This window comes from Cyprinodon tularosa, unplaced genomic scaffold (assembly GCF_016077235.1).
Source record: "Cyprinodon tularosa strain WSP-4 unplaced genomic scaffold, ASM1607723v1 ctg21, whole genome shotgun sequence".
Classification (NCBI taxonomy): domain Eukaryota; kingdom Metazoa; phylum Chordata; class Actinopteri; order Cyprinodontiformes; family Cyprinodontidae; genus Cyprinodon; species Cyprinodon tularosa.
Genome location: NW_024038778.1, coordinates 562397 through 589442, shown reverse-complemented (window position 1 = coordinate 589442; position 27046 = coordinate 562397). Strand labels below are relative to the sequence as shown.

Here is a 27046-nt window from a genome sequence, read left to right as displayed (position 1 = left end):
AAAATCAAATCAGCTATTCATATAAACTCAGCCCTGTCTGAAAAGGCCAGCGTCTAATAATAATGGTTTCACCATTTGAAAGCAACAACTGCCTCAAGCAGCAATGGATCTTCTACATCCCTCATTTCTCTATGCAGAAATATTTTAATCAAGGCCATAGACTTGAGAACAGATTGAAAACCCAAGACACTCACACACTTTTTTGTTTGTTTTTTTGTGTCTTTTTTTGTATGTACACTGCATATCCCAGCTTTGCTTTAACCTACACTAACACATTGACAGCTAAACACAACATACGGAGCAATCTATAAAAATAAATAGCACGGTTTAAAGGCTGTTTTGTAGGATGTACAGGGAGAGACGGTAAAATCTTAAAGCATATTCATGAATGCTTTTTTTTTTTTGCTCTTAATATTCCCATGACAATAGATAAGATGTTAAAGCACACCGAGGGCCTGATCTCTAAAGATTCACACTAAGAGGCACTGAGCTGAATGTGCAATTTGTTTCAGTACGTGCAATAGGTGGGTGTGTTGCAGGTAATTTACAAAGATTGCTGCGCAAATGTTAAGATATGGAAACCTGTTTGGTTAAAATGAGCAGATTCCCTGTTCTGCAGGAAGTTTGAGACGGGCTGTAAAAGATGGAGTTCTGAGCCAAGTATTTAGAGGAAATAATTATTGTTTAAAAAAATTATGCAAAATTATATTTATAGTGTGCCTTGTATATTATCTGTAAGTGTAGAAATATTCCTGTTTCAAAGAGATGCATACATTTATCCCACTACTACTTTCAGAAGTACTAAAAAAGACCAAAAAAGCGGCGTCTGCTGTTGGAAAATGGCTTTTCACGAAGTAAATGTTTATATTTGCATTTCCTCTAGCTGTAAGTGTACTCAGTTTTGTCATTAAAATATGATCTGAATAGTGATGAGGGCAAATGTCCCAAAAAAAAACAATCTGTCTGCTGAATGGCAAATGTAAATAACTTTGGACCCTTTTTAAAGATCTGCTCCCGTTTTAAGGCAAACAAAACTTTTTAAGATGAGGACCTGAGAGTGTTGCAATTTCAATTGTTAAACTTTTTTTTTTCTTTTCACGCAGTTCTTTTAAAGATTTTCTTCAAAATATTTTAATGTATTTTTTCTCATAAAGGATGACCTCATCATTGTATAATAGTGGAGGCTTTGAGAACGGCAGCTGATGCTTCGCCATCCTGACGCTGTGTGATGTTTTGTTGTCTGCAGGGCATGCGAGTGCTGGTGGATGCCCGAGACAAACTGGGCATTAGCTGGCAGAGCTGTGAGAATGAGAAGCAGGGCATGCTGGTGATGTCGTGGGAGGGGCGTGTGGGCGCCTCGGGGGTCGAGCCCAGTGAGTTTCAGCTCTACGTGATGGCGCTGAGCGCTCTCTGGGGGGACGCAGGCATACAGGAGGCCTACTCACGACGCTCAGAGTTCCAGCTGGTAAGTAGATTAAAGACAACTTTCACCGTTTGGTTGTGCGTCCTGCTGCCTCTCATCATTGCAGCTGGATGGCGTTTTACTTTAAACTTTTATTAATCTGCACTTGCTATAAAATGATAATATAAAAGTAACAGTCCCAGTTTTATCATGCCAGAACCAGGTAATCCAGCGGCCTTTGCACATGTTCACACTGCCCTGGCATTAATAGAATAAATTCATCTTTTATTGCAGTAGCGTATCCGCACCTAAGAGAAGTGAAGTAAATACACAGCTTTTCCAATAGATACACCAGCATTGCTAGTGTTTGTCATTATTTTACATAAATATTAATTTTCACCTTGTTGCAGTTTGTGTATTTGTCTCTGAAGAGGGTGGAAAAAGCGTTGTGTTAATAGTTTGGTATTGAAAACAATATTAATACTGCGCAGGACTAAGGAGTTTTTAACTGAAGAAGTGAAAGTGGTTTGGTTGTTTTTTTAATGGTATAAATAGAGTAGCATACAGTGGGGCAAAAAAGTATTTAGTCAGCCACCAATAGTGCAAGTTCTCCCACTCAAAAAGATAAGAGAGGCCGGTAATTTTCATCATAGATATACCTCAACTATGAGAGACAAAATGAGGGGGGAAAAAATCCAGAAAATCACATTGTCTGATTTTTAAAGAATTTATTTGCAAAATATGGTGGAAAATAAGGCCTCTCTCATCTTTTTAAGTGGGAGAACTTGCACTATTGGTGGCTGACTAAATACGTTTTTGCCCCACTGTATAAAAATACATATTTTATATGGATAAATATGGGTTAGTGACCTTAACAGTAATATGAAAAACAGATTTTATTATCAACTCTCATTTTCACATGAATGCCTCCTTTCTTGTTAAAGGTATCGCATCATGGACATTTTAGAACACCAGAAAAACTTAGATAAGAATTTACTGAATCAGACTGCTAGGAAACTGAAATTAGTCGTCTGTTGGTCTTTTAGTCTAGTAATGATCTGAAACATATGGATTAGTCAACACAGAAACATAACAATCAACCTTCTTCCATGGTCACCTCAGTCCTCTGACCTACATCCTATATAAATAAAGGAGTGGGGGGGCAGAGATAAGGTTGCTGATCAGAAATCCCTCTCTCTGTGCTTTAACCTTGTGAAATATGAGGAATCTAATGGTTGTATAGATGAACATTTACAGGGTTGTAATTAGGTGAGAAGCTAGGCTTTTCATTTTAATGGAAAGTATCATTAAAAACATATTTTTTTAATGTGGGTTTTAATTCCCTCACTAAATAAATGTGGTCAGATTAAAGGTGGATGTTTTTTAACTATAATGTGAGGATTTCTTAGCTCAATAACAGATTAGTTGGCTTTTCTCACATCATTACCTGCCGCTTGTTTACTTCCTGCCTGTGAATAAACCAATGTTTCTGTGTTAGTTTTATTTTCAAAAACATACAGACTTCCTGTTATTTTGTTGGTTGGTTTTTGATTTGGTTTGTTTGTTGTTGTTTTTTTACCCTGGTGCTTTTAGTCCCTTTTTGGGATTGGTTTTGGCCGTTAGTACTTCAGTACTGAAACGTTATATTATTGTTGGGATTCTTGGAAAGCTTCGTCCCCAGGTGGCTTACTTATAAGGGATTTTTGATCATGTTGTAGAGTTATTATTCGTGAATTTCATTAACCTTCCATCAGATTTGTTGACATTTTCCTTCCTGAGTTTGAATTGTTTTGTAAAGGAGCACTCACTCACTCACTGATTCACTCACTGATTCACTCACTTGTGAGTGTTGGGCTTATGCTACTTCCGCTGTGTGCCTTTTCATTGCATAAAAACTAAAGATCTCCAATAAACAGTAATCAGTCATCTGTCTGCTTCTAAGTTTTACTAACAAGTGGATGATTTAGATAAGGTTATTGGTTGTGCAGATATGGAGGATGCACTGCGTGGGGTCCAAGCTCCTTTTACTGTGAGTAAATGGATAAAAGGATGGGGGAGTATGTGAATCAGTGTTCTTAGCTGTGTGCTCTGCTCTGGAGCTAAATTCGCTGACCTAAGGGAAGAAAATTTGATCAGAACTTCTTAACATGTTCTGCAACACTTCAACTACGTTTCTATATCAAAATACTGATGCATTTCAGTAGGGGTTCAGGAAATACCAAGTGGAGGGTCATTAGATGGTTTTCAAACTCATTGAGATGTGATCCCTGAGGTTTATGGAGGGCCAAAATATATCTAGAAATAAATGTAAATGTAATAATAATAATAGGTTTGATATATAAAACACTTAACACTTATATGCAAGTCTCAAAGTGCTACAAAGTGACTATAAAAACATCAATCACCTTATATAACAACAGTAATTAATTATCATTTAGATAAATTAATATGACTTTCTATTTATGCATAAACATAGAGTGAAGTAATAATTTTTAGGGGTGAGAGGCCTGTTGGAACCCCTGACCTAGACCCACACATGTGACTAGAAAATGTGTTTTTTTAGACTTTTTGGGCTATTCCACAGATAAAAATTATGATTCAAAAACTATTCACGGACTGATATGAAGATTAGGCTGATATTGATCAGTATTAAACCAATTAGCTGTTGTTATTTTTAGCTGTTGGCTGAATTGGTTATGCAACATATTGATATTAGTATTGTATTAACATTCAACAGCAAAATAATAAAGTAATTGTAGTTCATGTCGGCTGTAGGGACAGTGGAAAATGCATTTCTTAAATTTTGAAAAGTTCGGTTTGGAGAAATCATAAGAGAATGATCAGAGGAACTACATTTTGGGTAAGAAAGCCTTAGAATAATACGTGGTTACGAAAAATTGCTTAGGAAACTTGCAGATTATAGAAACCATCTTCATTTCAATTTGTTGTTCAGTTTACATGTTTTCTAAGCTAAATCAAGTTTTTGGGGTACTATATAAAGCTTGAACTCAGTGCTATTTCTGACATTTAAATTAAAGAAGCTTCCTGGATGGGAAGCGAAACGTCTTCAAACTGGAAACCAAGTCCATTGGAATGTTTTTTAACTTTTTTGGAATGAGAGAATCGATTCAGAATATGATTTTTTTATTTTTTATTTTAACACAGTGACTTAGACTGTGGTTCACCTGGAGTCAAAATGCCTCAGAAATAGTTTTAACCTTTCCAAATTATATATCAGATAATTTATCTCTCCTGTATTCTGTTTTTTTAAGCACCATTTGTTGCTTTTGGGAGCTAAAATGAAGGATCAAACAAAGCGATCTCTTGATTCTAAGAGTCATTTTTCTATTCGGCCTGTGTAGAGCCTTAGAAATTGACCTCTCGCTTTTCTATAACTGTGGTTAATCGTGGTTAAATCATTTAATAAGGCAGCTGATTACGCTTTCACATAGGGACAGATTGATTTAGATAGCTTTTTCTGTCCTTATTAAATGAAATCATCATAAGAAAACAGCTGTTTGCATGTGTGATTATTGTCTTTGTCTTGTTTTATGTTTAATTGGTTGCATGAAACATTCAAGAGTAAAGGAAAAGCAAAAACAGTGTAAATCTATAACGGGGCACTTTAATGATCCATGACAAATCAGCTCTCCATAGAAAGTAACGGGATCATATGAGAAATGTTGAGACCTGAAAACTGTATAAAAATAAGTCACGGTGATCTGCTCTGAACAGCAGCGAGGGAAGCTAGAGGAAGAGCAGTTTTCTTTCTGCATAACTTTTTTTCTTTTCATTTGAAGACACTCCAAAGATGTAATTATTGTTCTCCAGTGGAAATGAAACCGGTGAAGTGGAGCCCCGTGGAGCTTCATCTCCCTTGTCACATGCAGCAGAGCCAATCTGAAATATCTCTTTGACGTCATTGCGATGCATTTTCCTGATGTATTTAATAAACACTGATAAACAGTGTGTTGCACACAGAACAGAAGTTTTTTTTTTTGGTTGTTTAGTAATACAGCTCGTCTCAAAGGAGAAAACATGAAAATAAAACAGTTTGGGTTGTTTTCTAAAAAATGATATTATTGATAGTAGCAGAAAGCATTTTCTAAACCTTCTTCTTGAAATGAATATTAAACAGCCTGGGGTTACTTTTCAGGGAGTCTTTTTAACACATGTTGTTTTTAAAGAGCCTCCCTGCTGCCTTCAGGGACCCAAACAAACCGAGTCATTTAGAGTAAACTCTTATTTCAGTTTACTGAAGGGTTTGTGACAAACACAACCACCAGTGAAATCATTAACTCAACAAGCAGCTACAAATCTGCTGTAAAGAGGGTCCAGACAGACTCTTAACGGCTCACCAGAAGGTTATGAATTACCACAAGACGTATTGTGAGCAGGGAAACCAGCTGGTCTTGTTGTCAGCGCCTTCTCCATTGTTGGCAGCAGTCGGATTTTATTTGGACTCTATGGAAAGTGACACGGCGATGCTGCAGTTTGCTCAGGGTTGTAAATTTGACCTTTTACCTTGTTTGGCATTTATCAGTGACATAGCAGTGTGGAGTCAGGCAGATGCCACTTCCTCTCACTTAACATGCTGTGCGTGGGTGTAGAGGAGATGCACAAGTTTAGGTCAGACTATCTGGACTCTGAGCCTCTATGTGTGCCTGACTCCTCTCTGGCTTTAAAGCCGGGCCACAAAGAAAACACAAGCAGCCCCTTTTATTTGTCTCTGTTTATAATCAGCACTTAAACATGGGAGTGTTGAAAGTGTAACAAAAGGGGGTGGGGCTTCCTGTAGAGGACAAACGGAAGCCAGAAGGAGCACTGACCAAAGGAAAATAGTTAAAATATGAATTAATAAGCCTATTAATATTGGTAAGGCTCTAACCCTGCTGCCCGCAGGCTTCTATTTGTGCATCACAACACGCACTACACACTGAGAGGTTCTCTGTTCTGTTGGACAGAATGGTTCAAAACTTCGTTAGGTTCTGCCTTGAATGCATCAGCTATATTTATTAAGATCAGTTCATGGGTTGAAGCTTGCATTCAATTCAATTCAATTCAGTTTATTTATATAGCGCCAAATTCACAACACATGTCATCTCAAGGCACTTTACAGTTCAACCAGATCATACAGTCAAATTGATACAAAGTTTTCTATCTAAGGAAAACCAGTTGATTGCATTGACTTATTGACTCAAATACAATCTCTCACACTAAGCATGCTTGTAGCGACAGTGGAGAGGAAAAACTCCCTTTTAACAGGAAGAAACCTCCAGCAGAACCAGGCTCAGTGTGAGCGGCCATCTGCCGAGGCCGACTGGGGTTCAAGGAGACAGAAGCAGAGATACAAAAAGCAGCTGTAAAAGGCGGCCCCGTCCAGGAAACACGCAGCCAGGCAGACGAGCTCCAAGGCAGCTCCCATGCCAGAGGACGAAGAGAGCACATCCACTCAGTCACGGTCAGAGAAACAGGACCACACTGGAAAACAGGCCGATCTCCAACATCTATAAACAAGGGTGTTGATAGAAGCAGCACAGCTGATGTTTCTTTCCAGGATGACGTCACAGCCAAACAGGAACAGACGAGGCAAAGCTACTCTGAGGAAAAGCAGAGAGAGCAGAAGGTTAGAGATTGAACTAACAGATTCTGCAGAATAGGAGAACAGAGAGAGAATGAAGCAGAATGATGAAATGGGGGTCCCTATGTCCTCCAAAAGTCTAAGCCTATAGCAGCATAACTATAGAGATAGCTCAGGACAACCTGAGCCACCCTAACTATAAGCTTTATCAAAAAGGAAAGTTTTAAGCCTAGCCTTAAAAGTAGACAGGGTGTCTGCCTCACGGACTAAAACTGGTAGTTGGTTCCACAGGAGAGGAGCCTGATAACTAAAAGATCTGCCTCCCATTCTACTTTTAGAAATTCTAGGAACCATTAGTAAACCTGCAGATTGAGAGCGAAGTGCTCTGTTAGGAACATAAGGAACAATCAGATCTCTGATATAAGATGGAGCTTGGCCATTTAAGGCTTTATATGTGAAAAGGAGGATTTTAAATTCTATTCTTGATTTAACAGGAAGCCAATGAAGAGAAGCCAGGATAGGCGAGATATGATCTCTCTTTTTAATTTTCATTAGAACTCTGGCTGCAGCATTTTGGATCAGCTGAAGGCTTTTAACTACAGTTTGTGGACTTCCTGATAGTAAAGAATTACAATAGTCCAGCCTTGAAGTAACAAATGCATGGACTAGTTTCTCAGCATCACCCCTGGACAGGAGATTTCTAATTTTTGTAATATTCCTCAGATGAAAGAAGGAAATTCTAGAAACCTCTTTGATGTGGGATTTAAATGACAGGTCCTGATCAAAAATAACACCAAGATTTTTTACTTTATTATCTGAAATCAGTTTAATCCCATCCAAATGAAGTGACTGGCTAATCAGTTTCTTTTTCAGAGACTCTGGTCCAAAGACTATAACTTCTGTTTTGTCTGCATTCAGGAGCAGAAAGTTAAGAGTCATCCAGGTTTTTATGTCTTCAAGACATGCCTGTAATCTATGTAATGGGTTAGCTTCATCTGGATTTATAGACAGATATAGCTGGGTATCATCAGCGTAACAGTGGAAATTAATCCCATGCTGTCTAATAATTCTACCAATTGGGAGCATGTATAAAGTAAAGAGAATTGGTCCTAGCACTGATCCCTGTGGTACTCCACAGGTAACCTTTGAGCGTGTTGAAGATCTATCATTAACATGAACAAACTGAATTCGATCAGATAGATAAGATTTAAACCAGTCTAGTGCTGTTCCTTTAATTCCAACAAAATATTCAAGTCTTTCTAAAAGAATATTATGGTCAACTGTATCAAATGCAGCACTAAGATCCAACAGGATGAGCACAGATACAAGTCCATTATCCGAGGCCATGAGAATATCATTAGTGACTTTCACCAGAGCTGTTTCAGTGCTATGATGAGCTCTAAAGCCAGACTGAAACTCTTCAAAAAGTTCATTATGGTGGAAGTGATCGCAAACTTGTTTGGCAACTACTTTCTCAAGAATTTTGGATAAGAAAGGAAGATTGGATATAGGTCTATAATTGACCAAGTCATCTGGGTCAAGAGACGGTTTCTTAAGCAGAGGTTTAATTACAGCAACCTTAAAAGCTTTAGGTACATATCCCTGTAACCGAGATAGATTAATCACATCTAAAATGGAGGAGGAGATCAAAGGGAATACCTCCTTAAATAACCTGGTTGGAACTGGATCTAACATACAAGTTGAAGGCTTAGATGAAGACAATAATTTTGCTAATTCAGAGAGTTCAACTGGATCAAAGCAGTCTAAACCCGGTTCAGATTCCATGACTACCTCAGGTACAATCGCGGATAGAGGAGTGCTTATGATCTTATTTTTAATAAGATCAATCTTATTTATAAAGAATCCCATAAAATCATTGCTGCTAAGAGCAGGTGGAATGGACGGTTCAACAGAGCTATGGCTCTGGGTGAGTTTGGCAACTGTATTAAAAAGAAATCTAGGATTATTCTTATTCTCCTCTATTAATGAGTAGAAGTATGCTGCTCTTGCTTTACAAAGAGTCCTCTTATACAGCAGTAAACCATTTTTCCAGACTAGGAAGGACTCTCGCAGGCCTGTGGAGCGATATTTTCTCTCCAGTTTCCTAGCATTTTGCTTCAAAGTACGCAGCTCTGCATTAAACCAAGGAGCAAGCTTTCTATTTTTAACGGTTTTCATTTTCAAAGGAGCTGCGTTGTCTAAGGCAATACGCAGAGAACTAGCAACCCCATCAACAAAATCATCAACCTGTGAAGGGGAATAAGCTAAGCTTTTGCACTCTGCAGCACTGCTCAGTGACACAGAGGAGAGAGAAAGTGAAGCAGATTCTTTAAAATTTATAACTGCACTATCTGATAAAGATCTACTAAAATTGAACCTTCTTTTGGGGGAGGAGAACTCTGTTAAAGTAATCCTGAAGGTTATTGGAAAGTGGTCAGAGAGGACAGGGTTGTGAGGAAATACTGTTATTTCTTCACATTCTATGCCGTATGTCAGCACAAGATCCAAAGTATGAAGATGAGAATGCGTGGGACTATTCACATTTTGAACAAAGCCAATAGTGTCTAAGATAGCAATAAAGGCTGCTCTTAAGCTATCGCCTTCAATGTCAGCATGGATGTTAAAATCTCCCACTATGATGACCCTGTCAGTATTTAATACCAAATCAGAAAGGAACTCTGAAAACTCATCTAAAAATTCAGAGTAAGGACCTGGTGGACGATACAAAGTTACAAAAAGAAGAGGTTTTCTTGCCTTGAAATTTGGATCAGGGAAATTAAGGGTTAAATGTTCAAAAGAGTTGTAGGTATTAATTGTTTTGGGAGTAATCAGTAAGTCAGACTGGAAGATTGTTGCTACTCCTCCTCCTCGCCCAGAACTTCTGGGGATGTGAAAATTTAAATAGCTTGAAGGAGTTGCCTCATTTATGCTCACATAATCCTCTTGCTGCAGCCAGGTTTCTGTAAGGCAAAACAAGTCAATGTGATTATCACAAATCAAGTCATTAACTAGTAGACTTTTAGAGGAAAGCGATCTTATGTTAAACATGTGCATGTGGTTTGATTTCCAGCGCCACTTTATAAAATTATTTATTGTCTAGTTTTTTCTTTCCTCAATCCTCTGTAGTCAGATAAATCCACTACAGCAGTGATCTTCAATGTTTTCCAGGCCAAGGACCCCCAAACTGATGGCAAGATGCAGTGGGGACCCCCTAATTATGTATATTTTGTGAAATTGTGTTATATCAAACTGGTCCTATAGTCACTCTGTTACAGATGGAGTAATGTAACGAATGTAATTTCTCCCTGGGATTATTAAAGTATTTCTGATTCTGATTCCTCCTTGAGGGGACAGGTGTTGTGAATGAAACGGTGCCCAGCTTGAAAAAGCTCCTGTGTGTCGCTGAAATTGAGCATTGATGACTGAAAGACACCTTCTGCCTCCATTTAAGTTGAATTCATATTAATGTGTATTTAAAGACATTTCAATTAGTGGAAAAAAGTTGCAGGAGGAATTATAAAAAAAAGTCTAATCAACCAAAACCTTTGCAACCCCCATGCAGTATCTCCGTTGACACCCTAGGGGTCGCAGACCCCCTGTTGAGGACCTCCGCACTACAGGGTTGATCTTAATACATTAATCAACTCTTTTAATAAATATTGATTCTCTGTTAGCTGTAAGTTGGTTTCTCGAAAAACATTTTATAAAGAGGGCCGCAGTGCATCAAAGGAGCAAGTATATCAGGACTAATCTGTCATGCTGTTGTTCGCTGTCAGCGATGCAAAGTTGCTACAGGCGGGTGTAAAAAAAAAAAAGAAAAAGAAAAAGAAAGCATCTTTTCTTGTGCGGGTTGTTTCAATACGGTTGAAATGTACAGAATTACAAATGGTGAGCGTAGATTAGCTGTAAACAGCATCTGTGAGGGCACCTCTGGAAGTTTTAACACTTCAAGAACCATTAAAATAAACTGCAACTTTCTACGTCACTGAATTGTTTCATCCTTCCCTGTGGAGGTTAACCCATTTTATAAAACTAACAAAGACTTGATTTTATTTGGTTTGGTTATTTCTTTAAAAGTGATCTAGGTGTAGTTTTTATTTAGTTTTAATCTGCTGCTGGAGCTGCACAACTGCGTGTTCTTCAGGGTGTTCTCCTGTTCTTTGACCCCACACTGCATTGATAATTACATTTAGTGGGTAAACTAAACAACACAACCTCTTCTTCTTCTATGTATGAAGACTGTTTTTCCAAAACACTCTTCAAAGCTTCAATTATGATGACTAGAGCTTGTTGTGACATCCTGTTCAGAAGAAAACAAGTCAGGACAGCGGGCCTCACAAACAGCAAGCAGAGATGATGGAGGTTCTTGTGTAATCTGAAAGCAGCCCAGCTTTACTCATGATATACATACTTTGTCCATCGGTCCGTCCATCGACTGTTTAACCATCCATCCTGATTGTCAGGGGGTTTTCACATAGGAAATATTTGAAATTGATGAGGCTAACTAAGAAATCTAGAAAGATAAATGTGTAAAAAAAACTGTTATGGGTTTTAACTCTAGAATAGAACTGTGTGTGTTTGAAATTAACCACATATTGGAAATGAAAGTATAATTTTTACTGAAACACTGATTGATCGTATGGCAGATTGATCTGCCCTGATTTTTGGGAGATCGGCCGATGCTTATCTACCTCTGCAAAGGTCTGAACATAACCCCCCGTCAATGCCTTCAGCTTCAATTTATATTTGACAGCAGTTTGTAGGAGTACTGATTCTTTTCTTTCAGTAAGATAAGATTGGAATACTGAAGGTGACTGTGTCAGTTCGGAATGTCAGGCTTTTTAAAGAACAGGAATCTGTGATCGACCAGAAGGCTGCAATAATTTTTTATACTTTTATGTGGCGCGTAAAGCGTTCATCCAACCACAGGGTTTGACTTGTGAGCCCTGTGTGCAGCAGCCTGGGTTCTGTGGGTAGCTGTGGCCGTAGTCCAGCTTGCCACCATCGGTGTGTGAATGTATTTGTGAAAGGGTGAATTACTGAGTGTAGTGCAAAGTGCTTAGGAATCCTTTGACTTGATGAAATGTTTTATAAGTACAGGCTGTTTGCCATGTGTTGGGGATTGCAAACTTGTCTTTTTGATGATATACAGCAGTGCAGCAATTAAAGATTCCTGAATACTTAATTAGTAAATCATGCCTAATTATAACTGTAAGTCTCTCCTGAGGCTCGTTTGCATACTGAGCATGAATGGATAGGGTGTTTATTTGCATTGGATGATTAAGTTATGACCTCCAGGATGAGTTTGACACCGATCGCTACAGTCGGGTGTATCTGGTTTCAAAGAGCCATAATTGCTTCCAGTAGCTGTTTTCCTCAGTCACTGCTTCTGCTTCAATGGCCGGCCAAATCAGAGGGGCCAGGTACAGCTTAATTCCTAGTTCTCGAAACTTTATATTCTTCTTTTTTTTATTAAGAAATGAAGGAGAACGAAGGCTTCGAGATCTTTTGATATAACCAGCCCTTCTAAAGTTATTTCTTTATATTTGCTTGAATTTTTGTTAAGGACTCAAATTCAGAAGAAATCATTAAACAGGGCTGGTGAGCCAAACAGATGATCTCACACCAAAACCCGGAACTGTTTATATCTGAAAGTTTGATTGAAGCTAGGGAGCTGTGTGAAAGTACAAATCAGGGGCAAAAACAAATTATTGTAAAAAAAAAAATAAAATAAAATAAAAAAATAGAAATTTGTATTTAGGAAAACACAGAAACCAAATGCTGTTCACTCATTTCCAGGCTAGTCCTTGTACCTGACCACCAGAGACTAAAAAAATAACTAATAACTGTATCTGAAGCTAATGTCTTAAAACTGCTGCTATAATCAGACCCAGCACCTAAGAGAAACAATATCCCTCAGTCTATTGAGTTGTTCATACTAAAATTAACTATTTAAAATATGTGGCTGATAATATCCAAGTCTCAGTATTTTAAAGGATTAAAAATGTTATTTATTTAGGTAGTTCAGGTTAAACAATACATCAATATATTAGAAGTATTGATTTCTGTTTCTAAAAAACTAAAGAAATCTTCCATACGATCAATGAGAGCTGTTGTGGCCTTATTGATCTGAAGGCTGCTCTGTAGCAACAGCTACTGACCCACTTCAGTCTGAGCCCCAAAGCTCTGGCTGAAAGCACAGGCTTTTCCCAAGCAATGTTACCAGAAAGTTGAGTGGAAGGAAAAAATGTGGGTGAAAAAATATGCTCAAGCAACAGAAATTATATTGGCCTTGAGGGGATTGTCTAGTAAAACGTGTTCAAGAATTTGGAGGAGCTGCTCAACAGCCACCATATAAAGACACACATGGCTTATTGGGTTTGTTCCATCAATATTTAACTTGATAAACACTATTGTATGTTTGCATCTCTTCAATTTTCTGCTTCAAGGATACAACATTAGATTATGAAACATTGGGCTGATTTTAACGAGTTAAAAAATGCAATGCAATTAATCTCCTTTATTATATACACACTGAGTGGTAATCTTTGTATTTGCTGTTTTTTTATACACACTTTAAGTCGTAGGGAAATATATATAAATTTTCTCTTATTTTCGCAACTTATGTTGAGGCAGACATTCACAACTCTTAATATCAGCATCCACAGTGCAGCAGCCAGCCCACATCGGGCCAAATGAGCTTCACACCCTGGTAAAACGGGTCAGAACAAGAATTTGGTGTCTCAGAAACTGATTTAGAGCAGAAAAGTAGCCTGTTTTAATTGCAGTAAACTTTGCATTCTGAATAGAAGATGTTATGTTTTGCACAGCAATACTTTATGCACAGCTCCACAGTTATATTTCTGTGGTCAGTATTAGAAATAGAGCTTTACCTTCTGTTTACAGCAAATGTTAAACTCTTTTGTGCACTGTCACTTTTTTTTAGAGGAAGAGGAAGGTGTATAAAATACGAGGGTTTCTAAACAGAGCTAAATGATTGTAAATAATCTGATGGTTGAATAACCTCCATAATGGATTAAAACCATAAATATTTGTGCGGCTTTAGCCATCTCTTTATCCATTCAATGAATTAGGGTCAAAAATTCTTTTTGAATTGAAAAGGAAAGTTATTTAAAATTTATTTTTGATTAAAAATGTGGTTCATTGTTATTAATTTGTTACAGACCTTGTAATTAAACATTTTAATCATGTTTCACAACAAGGAAAAAAAATGTCAGATGAGTGACCCAGTCCTTGAGTATATTCAACTTTCAGCTTATTTGTCTTTTTGTGCAACTTTGTTAAAAAAATAAATAAATAAGACTTTTATCATAGGTAGCACAGAACCAGGAAAACAGGCAGAGAAATAGGAGAAGTGAAACAAAAAGCTGACAAACAGAGCATCTTTCCTGCAGAAGAGCAACAGACAACCAGAAAGTTTGAATACTAAGGGAAGTATGGAGAAAGTAATCAGGTGGAAAACGAGTAACAGCTGAGTGCAAGGGAGCTGAAGGGAGGAGAGTAATAAATAAAATGGAGCTGAACAGAGAAAACTGAGGAGATACTATAACAGAAAATAAACAGAACACAAGAATAATTTAGGAGCAAACTGCAAAAAACAAATAAACTACAAATGTGAGCAATTAGAGAACAGAAACACCAAAGAAGAAACCCCAAAACTCAACACATAAGGATCATGACAGGACTGGAGTATGGCTCAGTGGTGCAAAGTGATCTGTTCACATCAAAGTGATCTTTATTTTTTATTGGGAAGTTCGGGCCGCTGTGTTTTACCAATCTCTTAGTAAGTGCTTCCTTCTTCCACAATATGTCATCCTTCTCTTTGCATCTAACCTTTATGGAGGTGCTGGTTTTATATTGGCCATCGCCAAAATGCATTTTAGCATACATTTATTATTCAAATAAACAATCAGGAATCTATGCTTGAAATATATCATTCTGTGTTTATTGAGTCTGTGTGATTATTTATGACTTCTATGCTTTTGATCAGAACTGCTGAATTAGATTAGCCTTTTAGTTATTCCCTATATATTCAAGTTTAATGTGTTTCAAACTACACAAAAAATAGAGGAAAGGAAACCATGGTATACAGTAAAAACATTAAAAGAATTGTTAAAAGAAAGTGATTTAAACATACTATCATCCTATCAAAAAAGTGAATATAGAGGGTGAGCAGTAGTTGAAAATAAACTGACATTTAGAAAAATGCATTTTGTCAGCCCTTTGCTTTAATAAAAAGCAACAGAAATGTCTGCTCTGGAGCAAATGTGCTGACTTAGATCCTTTCCACCTCCCCCTTTCTCTGCTTGGAGAGGTTTTCCGGGGATACCAAAGTCAGCTTTTCCCAGGCACAGCTGGAGCTGTGTTGCTGGCAGGCAGGGTAGGAGAAGGAGGTAGGAAGGAAGGAAGGAAGGAAGGAAAGGAAGCGAGGAGAGTCCAAGGAAAGGAAGAAAGAGAGGCAGTGAAAGACGCAATGGGACGGGGAGGTTGCTATAGAAAAGGAGAAGAGTGACGGGGAGGTAAAGATCGAAGGAGGAAAAACAAGTGAGCACATGCCTGGGTTTTGTTTACTTGTTGGCTTTTCTGTTCCCGCCACACCCAGATAGCACTCTGTTAGATATAGGATATAAACACATAAACCTCCTGTGCCTGACCAAAACAAGGCTGTACATCAAACCCTGGCGGTAAACCGCTGCTGCTGTCCTCGGCAGCAGAGACGTCACAAATAAATTAGGTTTGCATTTGCACAGGATATGAATGTAGTGCCTCTAGAAAAGTGCAAAGAAGCAGTTCTGTCCGTGTGCATTCAATCTGTCCTGATTTAATGGAAGATAACCTCTATCTGTGACGGGATATTTGATCCCTGCCTCTATACCTCAGCTGTTCCAGCCTGGTTCTTACAACAGCTCAGAGTTAATCATCACTGATATTGAAACAGGATTAAAAGGAGGTTACAACTTTGGACTTTGACAGCACAACTTTGCAGCTCAAAAGCACAGCAGGGCAGGAGAGATTTAGGCCTAGTAAACCATATGTTGCCAATTATCTTCAAAGCTAATAAATGCAATCTTTAGGTAAAAGATAATACATTTAAATATTCTGTTTGGAAAAAGTGATATGATTCTCATACTCTATGATCTCAACAGGTTTTCTTCTGCAAGTTCAGCCAAAATGAATGTTTGTGATGTTCCTGCAGATCAAAGGCAAATTATTTTCTTTCTTTTTTTTTCACTTGATAAAGGCAAGCAGGGCTATTTTTAAAATCTGCTGCTGAATATCCGCTTTTGCACATTTTTTTCTTGGTGTAATGAATCTGCGTTCTAACAATTTGATTCACTTATAGTCCCACATAGAGTAAAATAGAGACTGTATTGGCTGCTGATTCCTGCCTGTGCCCTCAGGCAGCAGATAGAAAGCTGAAATACAGCTTATTTGAATTTTCCAAGTTTATAAAGCAGAACAACATTTCTGTTTTCCACACACTATCTGGAAAATATCCAGTTTCAGTTGGAGTAGTTTACAAAATGAAAACTGCAACAAGTTTTACTTAGATTCAACGATAAAATTCAAAGTTGCAGTCATTATGCAAATTGTCCGGAGTATTTTTCTTACCCATTTCAACATATGGATATTTCATTTATTACTTATTTAAAACTGCAAATAAATTTAAATAATATCAACAATGAGTAAAATAAATATATATATATATATATATATATATATATATATATATATATATATATATATATATATATATAGAGAGAGAGAGATTAATAAGGTCCTTAGGAAAGTAAAACTACATTTTGTAAAATTACATTCCAGAAAACTAGCTCATACCATCTGTGAAACATGGAGGTCATAGAATCATGGTGAGGGGATGCTAACTTTGTAGAATTATCATAGAGCCGCTAAAAGAAGAATTTTCTTAAAGTTATTCTAAATCAGGAGCTAACAACGGAGGTGTAAGGTGTTTAGGCACTCTGCATTCCATTTATTTCTCAGGTCTAAATACAAAATGAGTTGGACATCAACATGTGAAAATTTGTTGCTAAATTGGTGAGTCCTTCTTTGAGATTTTCCATGTTCGTGTTCCGTCAGGGTTTCATTGGATGTATTCGTTAAAATCATCAAATATAATTTACATATTGATAAGACTTCTGTATACATTATGAATATGGAGTTGAAAAATAATCAACAATGTAATTAAAACCACTGCGTTTCACATGTTGGTATTCAAATAACGACTTAATTGTCTTTCAGCTGTTCTACATCATGGAATACTTGAATTTACTTAGTGATGTATTTATTCGTTTGAATTACGCACTCTAGAACCTCTATAAAAGTTTATACAATGCGAGATTGTGAATCCTTTCCACTCGGGGAAGTCCCCTTGCCATCCCTCTGAGACCCCATCCACCCACATCCATCCCTCCATTCCACCGCGCGCTACTTGTGTCCTGCTGAGCCAATCCGAAGCCCCGGCTTTGTGTTTCCTATTGCCGCGACACCGTAGGTCAGTGGCAGGGTCATTGCCTCACATCCCACCCGCCATGGGGTCATGTTTCCTGGTTGCTAATCTGTACGCCAGGGCCGACACAAAGAGGGCTCTCTGTTATGGCTGATCAGTCAAAGAGAAGAAGAGACTTCTGCAAAGTTAGCAGAAAGCTGCTGTCAGTGTAAGTCGGTGGTTTTTATGCGTTCCTGCCATGCAGTTGCTAAAAGGGGATTGTGATTGTGCTCTGTCGGTCAGTCCCTCCCTCCCGCTCGTCCCTCTGCTCTGTGTTCACACACACAGCTGTTTCCTGTTGAATGAGAGGGTATTTAAAAGAAGGAGAAAGGAAGAGAGGAAATCAGTCATTAACTATTGTTGGGGCGAAGGTTTGATTCCATTTGAAGCTTTTCACAACAACCGTTTTCGGTTAAAACTGAGGTTTGAAGGCAGTGAGAACCCTGCAGCGAGTCATGCTGACGTGCTGGGTTAACCCAATTAAATCATTTTCTCTGTTCCAGGCCCATGCTGCTTTCCATTCAGAAATCAATTAGCAGCCTCTTCAAACTGAGGTGAACTGTGTAATCCATCAGAGTGAAGACGATTGTGCATTTAAACTACATTATCGCTCAACAGTGTGTTGAGGAGCGTAGAGAAAACTGTAATGGATTTCAGAACTCGAGCTTCGAGAACCGGCCAATTGATTTTTATCCCCCCGCAAGAAAGAAAGTGAAATCAGTTGTCTCTAGAAATGGTAGGAAGCATTCATCCTCGAACTTAAAACTGCACAGAAAGCGTTCAGAACATTCAGCGAAGTCAAAGATTTTTATGCTTTGATGCAGGGAAACATCTTCTGATTTTCATCCCCAGCCACCGGGACAAAACAATACTCTGGCAGGAAAAGGGTGATCTAATGCAACATGAGGTACAATTTAATCAGCATATTTTTTTTTTATTCCCGTTATAAAGTCACAAGGATCTCATTTATTATTCAAGCGTGAGCATTTTGACCATTTCCTTCCTGTTTCTGTGCAAAGTGGAACATGTGGGAAACAATTTCGAGCGTCAGCAGCAACCTTCAGCTGCGTCGACCTTTTTTCACCTTAAGGGTGCTGAAATTAGGGTTTTACATAAATACCAAAGAGAAGAAAAACATTGTAGTAACACAAGTGACCAGCTATCAACATTTATATCCTTTCATGTACTTTACTTGAGGCTCCTTTTGTCCAATTGACTGCATCAATCCAACGTAGCATAGAGGGAGCCAGGCTGTGGCTCTTTTGAGCCTTTAGCTTTCTTCTTTCTTGGCTCTGGTGTCTATAATTCTCTGCCTGCAGCATTATAGTTTCTGTTATATATCAGATAAATGGATGGATGACGGATAGTGACAAATAGGGAGAAATAAATTGATTATAAACTATGGATGAACAAAAAGATTGATGATAAAGGTAAAATATTGTTGTTCCATCTCACTTTTACCTTCCAATTCATTTTTTTACTAAATGCTAGGATACAACTCACTGTGACCAGCTGACTTCCTTAGAAATCATCTTGTCTGACTTCTCTTTGTGGCGTCTGTGAGGGTCTGTCCAGTCTGCAGTCTTCCTCATAAACATGTCGACCTTAGCATAATATTTCCAACACCCCATTATTTATTGCCGGCATGCTATATTTAAATTTCCAAAGAAGTTTGCTGGGTTTGGCTTGGCTGAAGGACATTATCTTATAAATGAATATGGATCAGTGAAACATATCTGATAGCCTTTTATATTTTTCACCACTTTATTTTTATTAATAGATTCAGTTTTTTGTTAGAAAAGACTTTGTTAGCATGCAGGGTTTAATGATGTCATGTATATCATATTAAATGCTGAATTAGTGACCTGGCTTCGATCTCTATCGTTGCAGAGAAAGGTCGGAAGAAGCTTCTGTCCGTCGAAAACTGGATTTATGTTGATATTAATATTTAAGGGAAAGGTTTTACCCCGTTACCCAAAACATCCCAGTCCACTGTATCTCTCTTTGAGACATTACAATGTTTTAGTGCCAGAATGAAGCAACAGGGTTTTTTCTGCAGTAAAATCTTTCCAGGCATGGATGACTTTAGTAAAATGAAAATGCCTGGTAATCCTAGATGTTATATTCTGTCCCATCCATGTTTCTGAGTTATTTTTTGGTCTTATTCCTAAATGACCCCTAAATTCAGCAGGTGTTAAACACAGCAGCACTCTACAGTTGTTGTTTTTGTTTCCATATATATATTTTTATTGGGTTATGAGGATACAATATATGCCTTTTCATGAGAATCAGTCAATGCAATCAAGTGGTTTTCCTTAGATACAAAACTTTGAATCAATTGGACTGTATGAACAGGTGAACTGTAAAGTGCCTTGAGATGATGTGTGGTGAATTGGCGCTATATAAATAAACTGAATTGAATTGAATAAATATTAACGATGAACAAACACGACTCTCTCCCCCAACGAGAAAACAGGAGGGGCAGATGGTTACCAACAAGAAAACTACAACTAATAAATAAATAAATTAAAATAAATAATACTAAATGACAAAGCAACATGTAGAGGAGGAACCTGAAATGCTTGGAGAACAAAAATGTCACTAATAGTTTTTACATGTGCTTGTAGTTCTGCCACCAAATCATCAAACCAACCCACTGGCCTCTCACAATCCTGACTGGGAAAAAAAATAAAAAAGATAATTAAGCGTTATTCAATTAAAAAACAGTTAGGTAGTGTATATTAATAAGAACCATCTTCTTTAATCATCTAAGGAGGGACTTAAATCAATTAAGGAAAGAATGGGAGTGCAACTTTTCTCAAATTTGTTGGCACACCCCCTAATTATAGATGAGTACTGGCATGGGTGTTGCGATACGATACGTCTCACGATACTTTGGTCACGATGCGATATTATCATGATACTGCAATATCACTATATATAGTGATATTTTACCCAGCTGTCAAAATATATTGATAAAAAAAGCAAGTTCTGTATATGTTTATTAGAATCCATGTTGTTTGGGATTTGAGTCAGTCCACGTGTTCTACAGTGACTGCCTCTACTACAGAAATGGTGCTGTGACACACAGACAGGGCTGCACACTGCCATCTGCCAGAGAAGCTGTGCAGAAGAAGCCCATTTTCACTCACTATTTTAGAGAAAAAATTCTGCTTTTAAAAATCGATATTAGGAACTGAAAGATTAATATTATATTGGGCAGCCGCAAATTACGATAAATCACCAAATCTATATTTTTTTTACAGCCTTCTCCCTAATACTGTACTTGTTTTTTTTCTTAATGTAGAAGCAAAATTAGATCTTTCAGCCTAGAGTCAGGGGAAGGAGGGTTCTTATCCTTGCACTTGAGTAAAATGTTTCTGCATGCTAGCAGAGCAATAGCGTTACTTTCCCTGTTGGTGAAGTGTGTAAATTCTTCAAGCACACCAAAAATTGAGGTTAAAGGACTCTGCCGCACTGCTTTGATTAGGACTTTTAGAAAAGTATTGTAGAAAGAGGACCAGAATGAGCTTACGTAATTTGGGACAGGAAGAAAAAATGTGCGTATGACTGGCTGGTGACAGAGAACATCTGTCACATGTATCACTTGTATTAAAAAGTTTTTTTTAGTTTAGCTTTGGAATAATGTATCCTGTGTAGGACCTTAAACTGAATTAATGTCAGACTGGCACAAGATGAGGTGGAGTTGACCCTGTCAAAGGCCCCTCTCCCATCATTTGTCTGCCAAGGGACAACTCTTGTACAAGGCCACCCTTGGCCAATCATTGGCCACCCCTGTGGCCACCCCTACCTTTTAATTTCCCTCTAATACAGATGGTGGCAGCTGTAATAATCTCAAGTGGAATATTCAAAACATTTAAAATATTCATATATCAACAATTACTTGACAACAAAAACACTGTGGTTAATTATGCACATTAAAATACTCAAATTAAAGATGATAAGTACAGAATTCCTGCTCTTTGCAGATTTTGTGTTTCATGGGGTAAAGAGAAAATGTGTCTCTGCAAGTCATCTATGAGTCTTCTGTTAAATCATTGATAAATTTTAATAAAAAAACATATTAAATAATCTATTTATGTAGATATTAGTACATGTAAATATCATTTTTATCCAGAATTATTGTTGATAAAAGTAGGTAAGTAAAGACAATGGAAAAGATGTTCACCCCAGAACTCAAACCTGAAAGAATTTTATCCACTATACCTTTGATTTAGAAAGCACAGATGTTTAAATATATGCATCTTTTGCATCAGTTTGTTTTTATTTAGAAAATATGGATGTTTTGCTTGTTAATTTTCCTGTTGGAAGAGTGTAGGTCTGGTGCCACCCCTCTGTGTACATTGGTTATTGCCTGGCCACCCTTATAAACATTTTCTGGCTACGCCTCTGCCTGAGGCAGAGACTAATCCTAACCTGGAGGCTAAAGTTAACCTTTCAGGGGTTGAGAACCTCACATTCCCTCCAACGGACCAGAGATACTTTGCCTGAATCCATTAAAATCCCAGACTCCTGAATTCAAACTGAGTTAAAGAACTAGATGAAGAAGCTGTATTGATAATCGTTCTATCAGGGGGATCCTGATCCATCTGTGGGAAGCTCTGCTGGAGCTACAGATGCAGAGATAGAGACAACATTTGGCTCATCTGGTGGAGCTGCAGCATATTTAACAGAAATATAATGGGGCTGATATGATTATGGGGGCTATGTGGTCTCTGTTGCATTGATTTGTGTTTTATTTAATCAGAAGCCACTTCTTTAGAGTAAGAATCTTTTCAGGCAGAAGTCAAAATCAAATTGCTTTAATAATCAGATTAAGTCCTCTAATTTCATTTTTTTTTAGCCAGTTATGTTTCCCTAGTGTTTAAAAAGACATTTGAGTCTAAGCTCTTTTTTTTCCCTTCTTGTCTGCAGAGCGAATCAGTCAAATACTTCCTGGATAACTTGGATCGTATCGGACAGCCGGTGAGTCCCGCTTAAATGTTCCCAGCGTCTTTTTGTTGTTTGTTTCAAGAATTCACGAAAAATCTTTCTTTCCTTATTATAGAGCTACATTCCAAGCAAACAAGATATTTTATTTGCAAGAAAGGCCACTAAAGGGATAGTGGAGCACGACTTTGTGATTAAAAAGATTCCTTTCAAAATGGTGGACGTTGGCGGTCAGAGGTCGCAGCGGCAGAAATGGTTTCAGTGTTTCGATGGGATCACATCGATTCTCTTCATGGTGTCGTCATCAGAGTACGACCAGGTATGTTCATGTTGAAGCTCACCTACATGCACCTACATGCATAACGCATAACAAGTTGAAATATAAGATTTAGAGCCTCTGAATTTATTTGCACAGAAATCTCAGAAGGATGATCTTTGATCATTCCTGTTTCACACAGTCCTGGTCCCTCACTTATGTTCTCTTTAGCTCAGCAGTTGTTTTCTACTGGTTTTTGAGGCTAGAGATGAAAATGTTTCTGGAAACAGGTTGATTTTCTGTCTGATGAACCATTACTGTCTTTGCTAAAAATGTGAATAATTAATCATCCTTATTTAGGTCCAATTTTTCGTTTTTTCCCCATAGACAGTAAAATTTTACAGCAACATTTCTTTTACACATTTATCCCTTGTTACATCCCTGGAGTCTTTGCTGCTTTAAAGCGCAACCTCAGCACCATCTGACCAAGGTGCTCCTTTGCACTTCACATGTTTATACTTTTGACTTAAGGACAGAGATGCTTTTATATTTTTAAGATTTGCTCTAAAACAACCTGCTGGCTTGTAGATAACATCTAATTGTTGTTATGTAAACCTGGTGACCCCAGGAGGACAAACTTTGTGTCTTTTTCGAAGTGTGGCAGCAAATGATACTTTTGCTCCTTCAGCTTTGTGATTAGGGAAAATAGCCTGTAGTCCTGTAGAAAAGTAGTAAATCCCATTAAAGATTGAGTTTTTTTTCTTAAAAAAAGTTCCCTAATCAATTTTTGGTTTTTATTTATGACCATAAAAGTCCTGCGCCTAAAAGATCCAAATCTGAATTCTCAGATTTCCTTCCGTTTTAGGCTATTGTTATATTCCCAGGTCCATTTGCTCTTAAGGTTTCATTTTCTTTACAGATTATCTTTTATTTTCCTCCAGTTTCCTGGAGGAGGGGGGAATATCTGTATATGATTTAGGTCAAAACCTGTCTTTTGTTTTGTCACTAAGATTATTTAACTTTAGGCACATCAGTACAAAGAACTTTATCCCAGCAGTCCCTTTTTTCTTTTATCACTTTGTCAAACTTAAATCTGGCCTCTGTGTTTTTCTCGGAAAGCAAATGCTTCATATCATCAGTAACGAAAGAGAAACAGTGACATGTTAGCATCTTGCTTTCAAAGTGAACTTCCAGGGACTATCAGACCTGAACATGTTGGCATTTGTTTGGACTGTCCTCTGCCTGTTGAATCATGTTTCTCAGTGGAGGGCCTGATTCCAGTCCCTTAGAGTTATGGAGGAATGTCTTGCTTCCATCTCTGCTCTATCTTGATTATGTTTATTCTCTAAAAAATCAGTTAGACTCATCTATTTAGACTGGCTTTTAGTAAGTTTTATCTGTGATTGGTGCTATTTAGATATAGATTTACTTGAAGCTGCTTTGCTGCTACAGTCCTTAGTCTGAAGATGTCAGATGTCTCCTTTGATCTCACCAGGGTTCACCCTGACCCCAGCAGTGACAAGCTAACTGAATATATCTGGGGATTTTAGTAGGCAAACCTCCTGTAAAATGCAGAGCAACAACGCACTCCTCATTTCTTTCAATTAAATAAAAAAAAAAACATTTTCCAAACCTTTTCAGAAAGCGTTTTTCTTAACAATTTCCCATCTACTACAAAAACACGCTTTTTTTTTTAGTGTTTTCTCATTTTTATTATCTCCCTACATAATTACTGTATGTCCAAGGGCAACAAAAAGTAAAGGATTCCTAAATAGAAATTATGAGAAAATTAGTTGCTAAAAGACATTTATTTTATAAGAATTGTTTCAACAACTGTTAATTTTAGATATGTCAATTAATGCTGGTTTTTAAGCAGAGGGCATAATTTGTTGTCATACCAACAATATCTGTCTGCAAAATCATATCAGACGTTAAAAAGAGAACTTTTCCTCCGGTCTAAACCAGGCATGTCTCTCGTTTTTCCTCCAGGGCAGCTGTCCCGCAAGTTTTCATTGTCTCTTGGCTTCAGCACAGCTGATTTAGGCGACTGTAGTTCAAAATCTATTAATTAGCTATAAATGGAAATCAGCTGCGCTGAAGCAGGAAGACCTGCTGCACAGCGTCACTCAGGACCTTCAGACACGCCAGGTCTAAATGTTGTGAAAAAAAGGCTTTTTTTAATCTATTAATGTCTATCCTGCTGGTGGAAACGACATTCCTTTGGAAGAATCTTCTCTTGGTTGCATAATAGATGACGGTTGTCCAGCCTTAAGAAGTCCAATAGTCAGAAAAAGTCAAATATTTTGTGGAAAGTCTTTATATCAAAGCTGAGATTTGGTAATTCAGTGATTAAATCAGTCAGTATCTTGTAAAACAGAAATATTACAGTAGGACAGCTTCTATCTGAATTAAATCCTTGCTCTTAGTGTAATGGCTGGGAGCTATTTGATTATAACTCATTTAGTGAGTTTAAACACTTTCATTAGTGGTAAAAATCATTTAGGTTTAAAAAATCACTGAACTGTTGCCTTGCAGCAGGATTGTCAAGAGTTTGAAACTTAGCTTTCCATGATCTCCATTTGCAAGAGCAGGCTCTCTCTGGGTACTCCGGCTTCCTCCCATGATGCAAAAAATATCCTTGTTACATAACCTAAACTCTCTAAATTAACTTTAGGTAGGACTTTTTTTTCTCCTATTTGTCGGTTTGTTCTGCATCAGACTGGTGACCTGTCCACCTCTCATCCATTGACCTCTGGACACAGGCGGATAATTCTGGTCCAGAAAATAAGAAGCTTGTTTGGAGATTAGATCACCTGGTTAAGGGAAAAGATGAAGGAAAACTAAGCAGTGTTTAATTTCTAGACCTGGATTATCTGTCCCTGGATAAAGGTTAGAGATAAAAGGAGGGTTAATTATTAAAGGTAGTTATTAACACTGCAGACATGTTGGTTATGAAAGGAAGACCGGTTTGACTCATTTAAACATGAAGGTACTTTAAATAATTAGTGGTCTAAATACATTCTATGATGCGTTAGGGGAGTCTCAGGGTAGACATTGATGTTTATGTAATGCTGATACTGTGAAAATCTTTTTTAGACCAGCTCTTGATTTCTAGAGTTATGAAATGCATCAGAGACACAGCTGGGTTCATACAAAGCTGTCTTTATGGTGAACTGAGGAGCCCTGCTTGTTCTTAGAGCTGCGGCTCCAGTTCAAAGCAGGGGTCATTTTTATTGCAGCACATCCATTAATTGCTCTTCTGATAAGACTTGTTGACTAAACAGACCAAGGCTAATGTTGAGAGTGTGTTTGGCTCCAGCTTTTGATGGAGGACCGCAGGACGAACCGCCTGGTGGAGAGCATGAACATCTTTGAGACCATCGTCAACAACAAGCTCTTCCTGAATGTCTCCATCATCCTGTTTCTCAACAAAACGGACCTGCTGGTGGAGAAGATCCGCACCGTGGACATCCGCAAGAACTTTCCCGAGTTCAGAGGAGACCCACGCAGATTGGAGGATGTGCAGGTACATGGTTGATGGGGATATCTATAACATCTCTTTGTTTCCATCCCAGGGCAGATGGAGAGCGTCTTTGGGACTTCTGAAAGTCAGAATAAAAGGAATGTGAATCACAACAGGTCGTCTTCAGACTTTGCATTTGGAAATTTTTTCTTAATATTGCGTCAAAATACTGTCCCCTTAAAAAGTGAAGATTCTCTTTTTAAGGAAATCACACTTAACTGCTAAATAGAAAGGAAATTACAGATTAAAGAAACACATTTATTTGTATTCAATTTAGTTTATTTCTTCCAGCTTTGACTTTCAGGGGAATTTATTATTTTTTTTTTTTTCACATTTCTATTTGCAGATTAGTGTATTCTAAGTCCGATGGGTTGAAAACCATCTCTGAACAACAGTTTCCAAGTTTTGACACTGCTTTAGTCGGGCTTTCACTTGGCCTTCCTAATGGATCGATATGCTTTGATCTCTCACTGCAAAAAATAGGAAATCTAAGTAAGATTTTTCATATGAGCCTGTTTCACCTTGTTTTGAGCAGGCAATGTAATAAGCAGATTTATTTTTTTAAAGTTATTCAAGACATTTTTGTGCGCATGTAGGTTGTCATTCTACTCGAATGCAAATGACCCACTGAGCGCTCAGAAAACTCTGCCGTGTCGCATAGAACAGGATTTACCTGCTGCTCGCTCTGTTTGCCCTGAGAGATGGGAGACAGGCTTGTCAGCTAGCGGTAGCTTGCACCAAGTTTACTGCGACCGCATAGCAAGGCTATGAAAACAAAGCAACCGAGATATTATATTTTACTGAAT

At 37.8% G+C, this 27046-nt stretch overlaps 1 protein-coding gene across 1 annotated transcript in view; it reads left to right on the top strand.

Moving 5' to 3' along the window:
• The window catches only part of gna12a (guanine nucleotide binding protein (G protein) alpha 12a), a 41471-nt gene that overhangs the window by 13745 nt on the left and 680 nt on the right, over positions 1-27046 (top strand). The window contains exons 3-6 of the mRNA XM_038285332.1: positions 1247-1465; positions 22447-22497; positions 22580-22780; positions 26037-26243. Coding sequence (XP_038141260.1) covers positions 1247-1465; positions 22447-22497; positions 22580-22780; positions 26037-26243 — 678 coding nt within the window. The remainder of the gene's footprint in view (positions 1-1246; positions 1466-22446; positions 22498-22579; positions 22781-26036; positions 26244-27046) is intronic.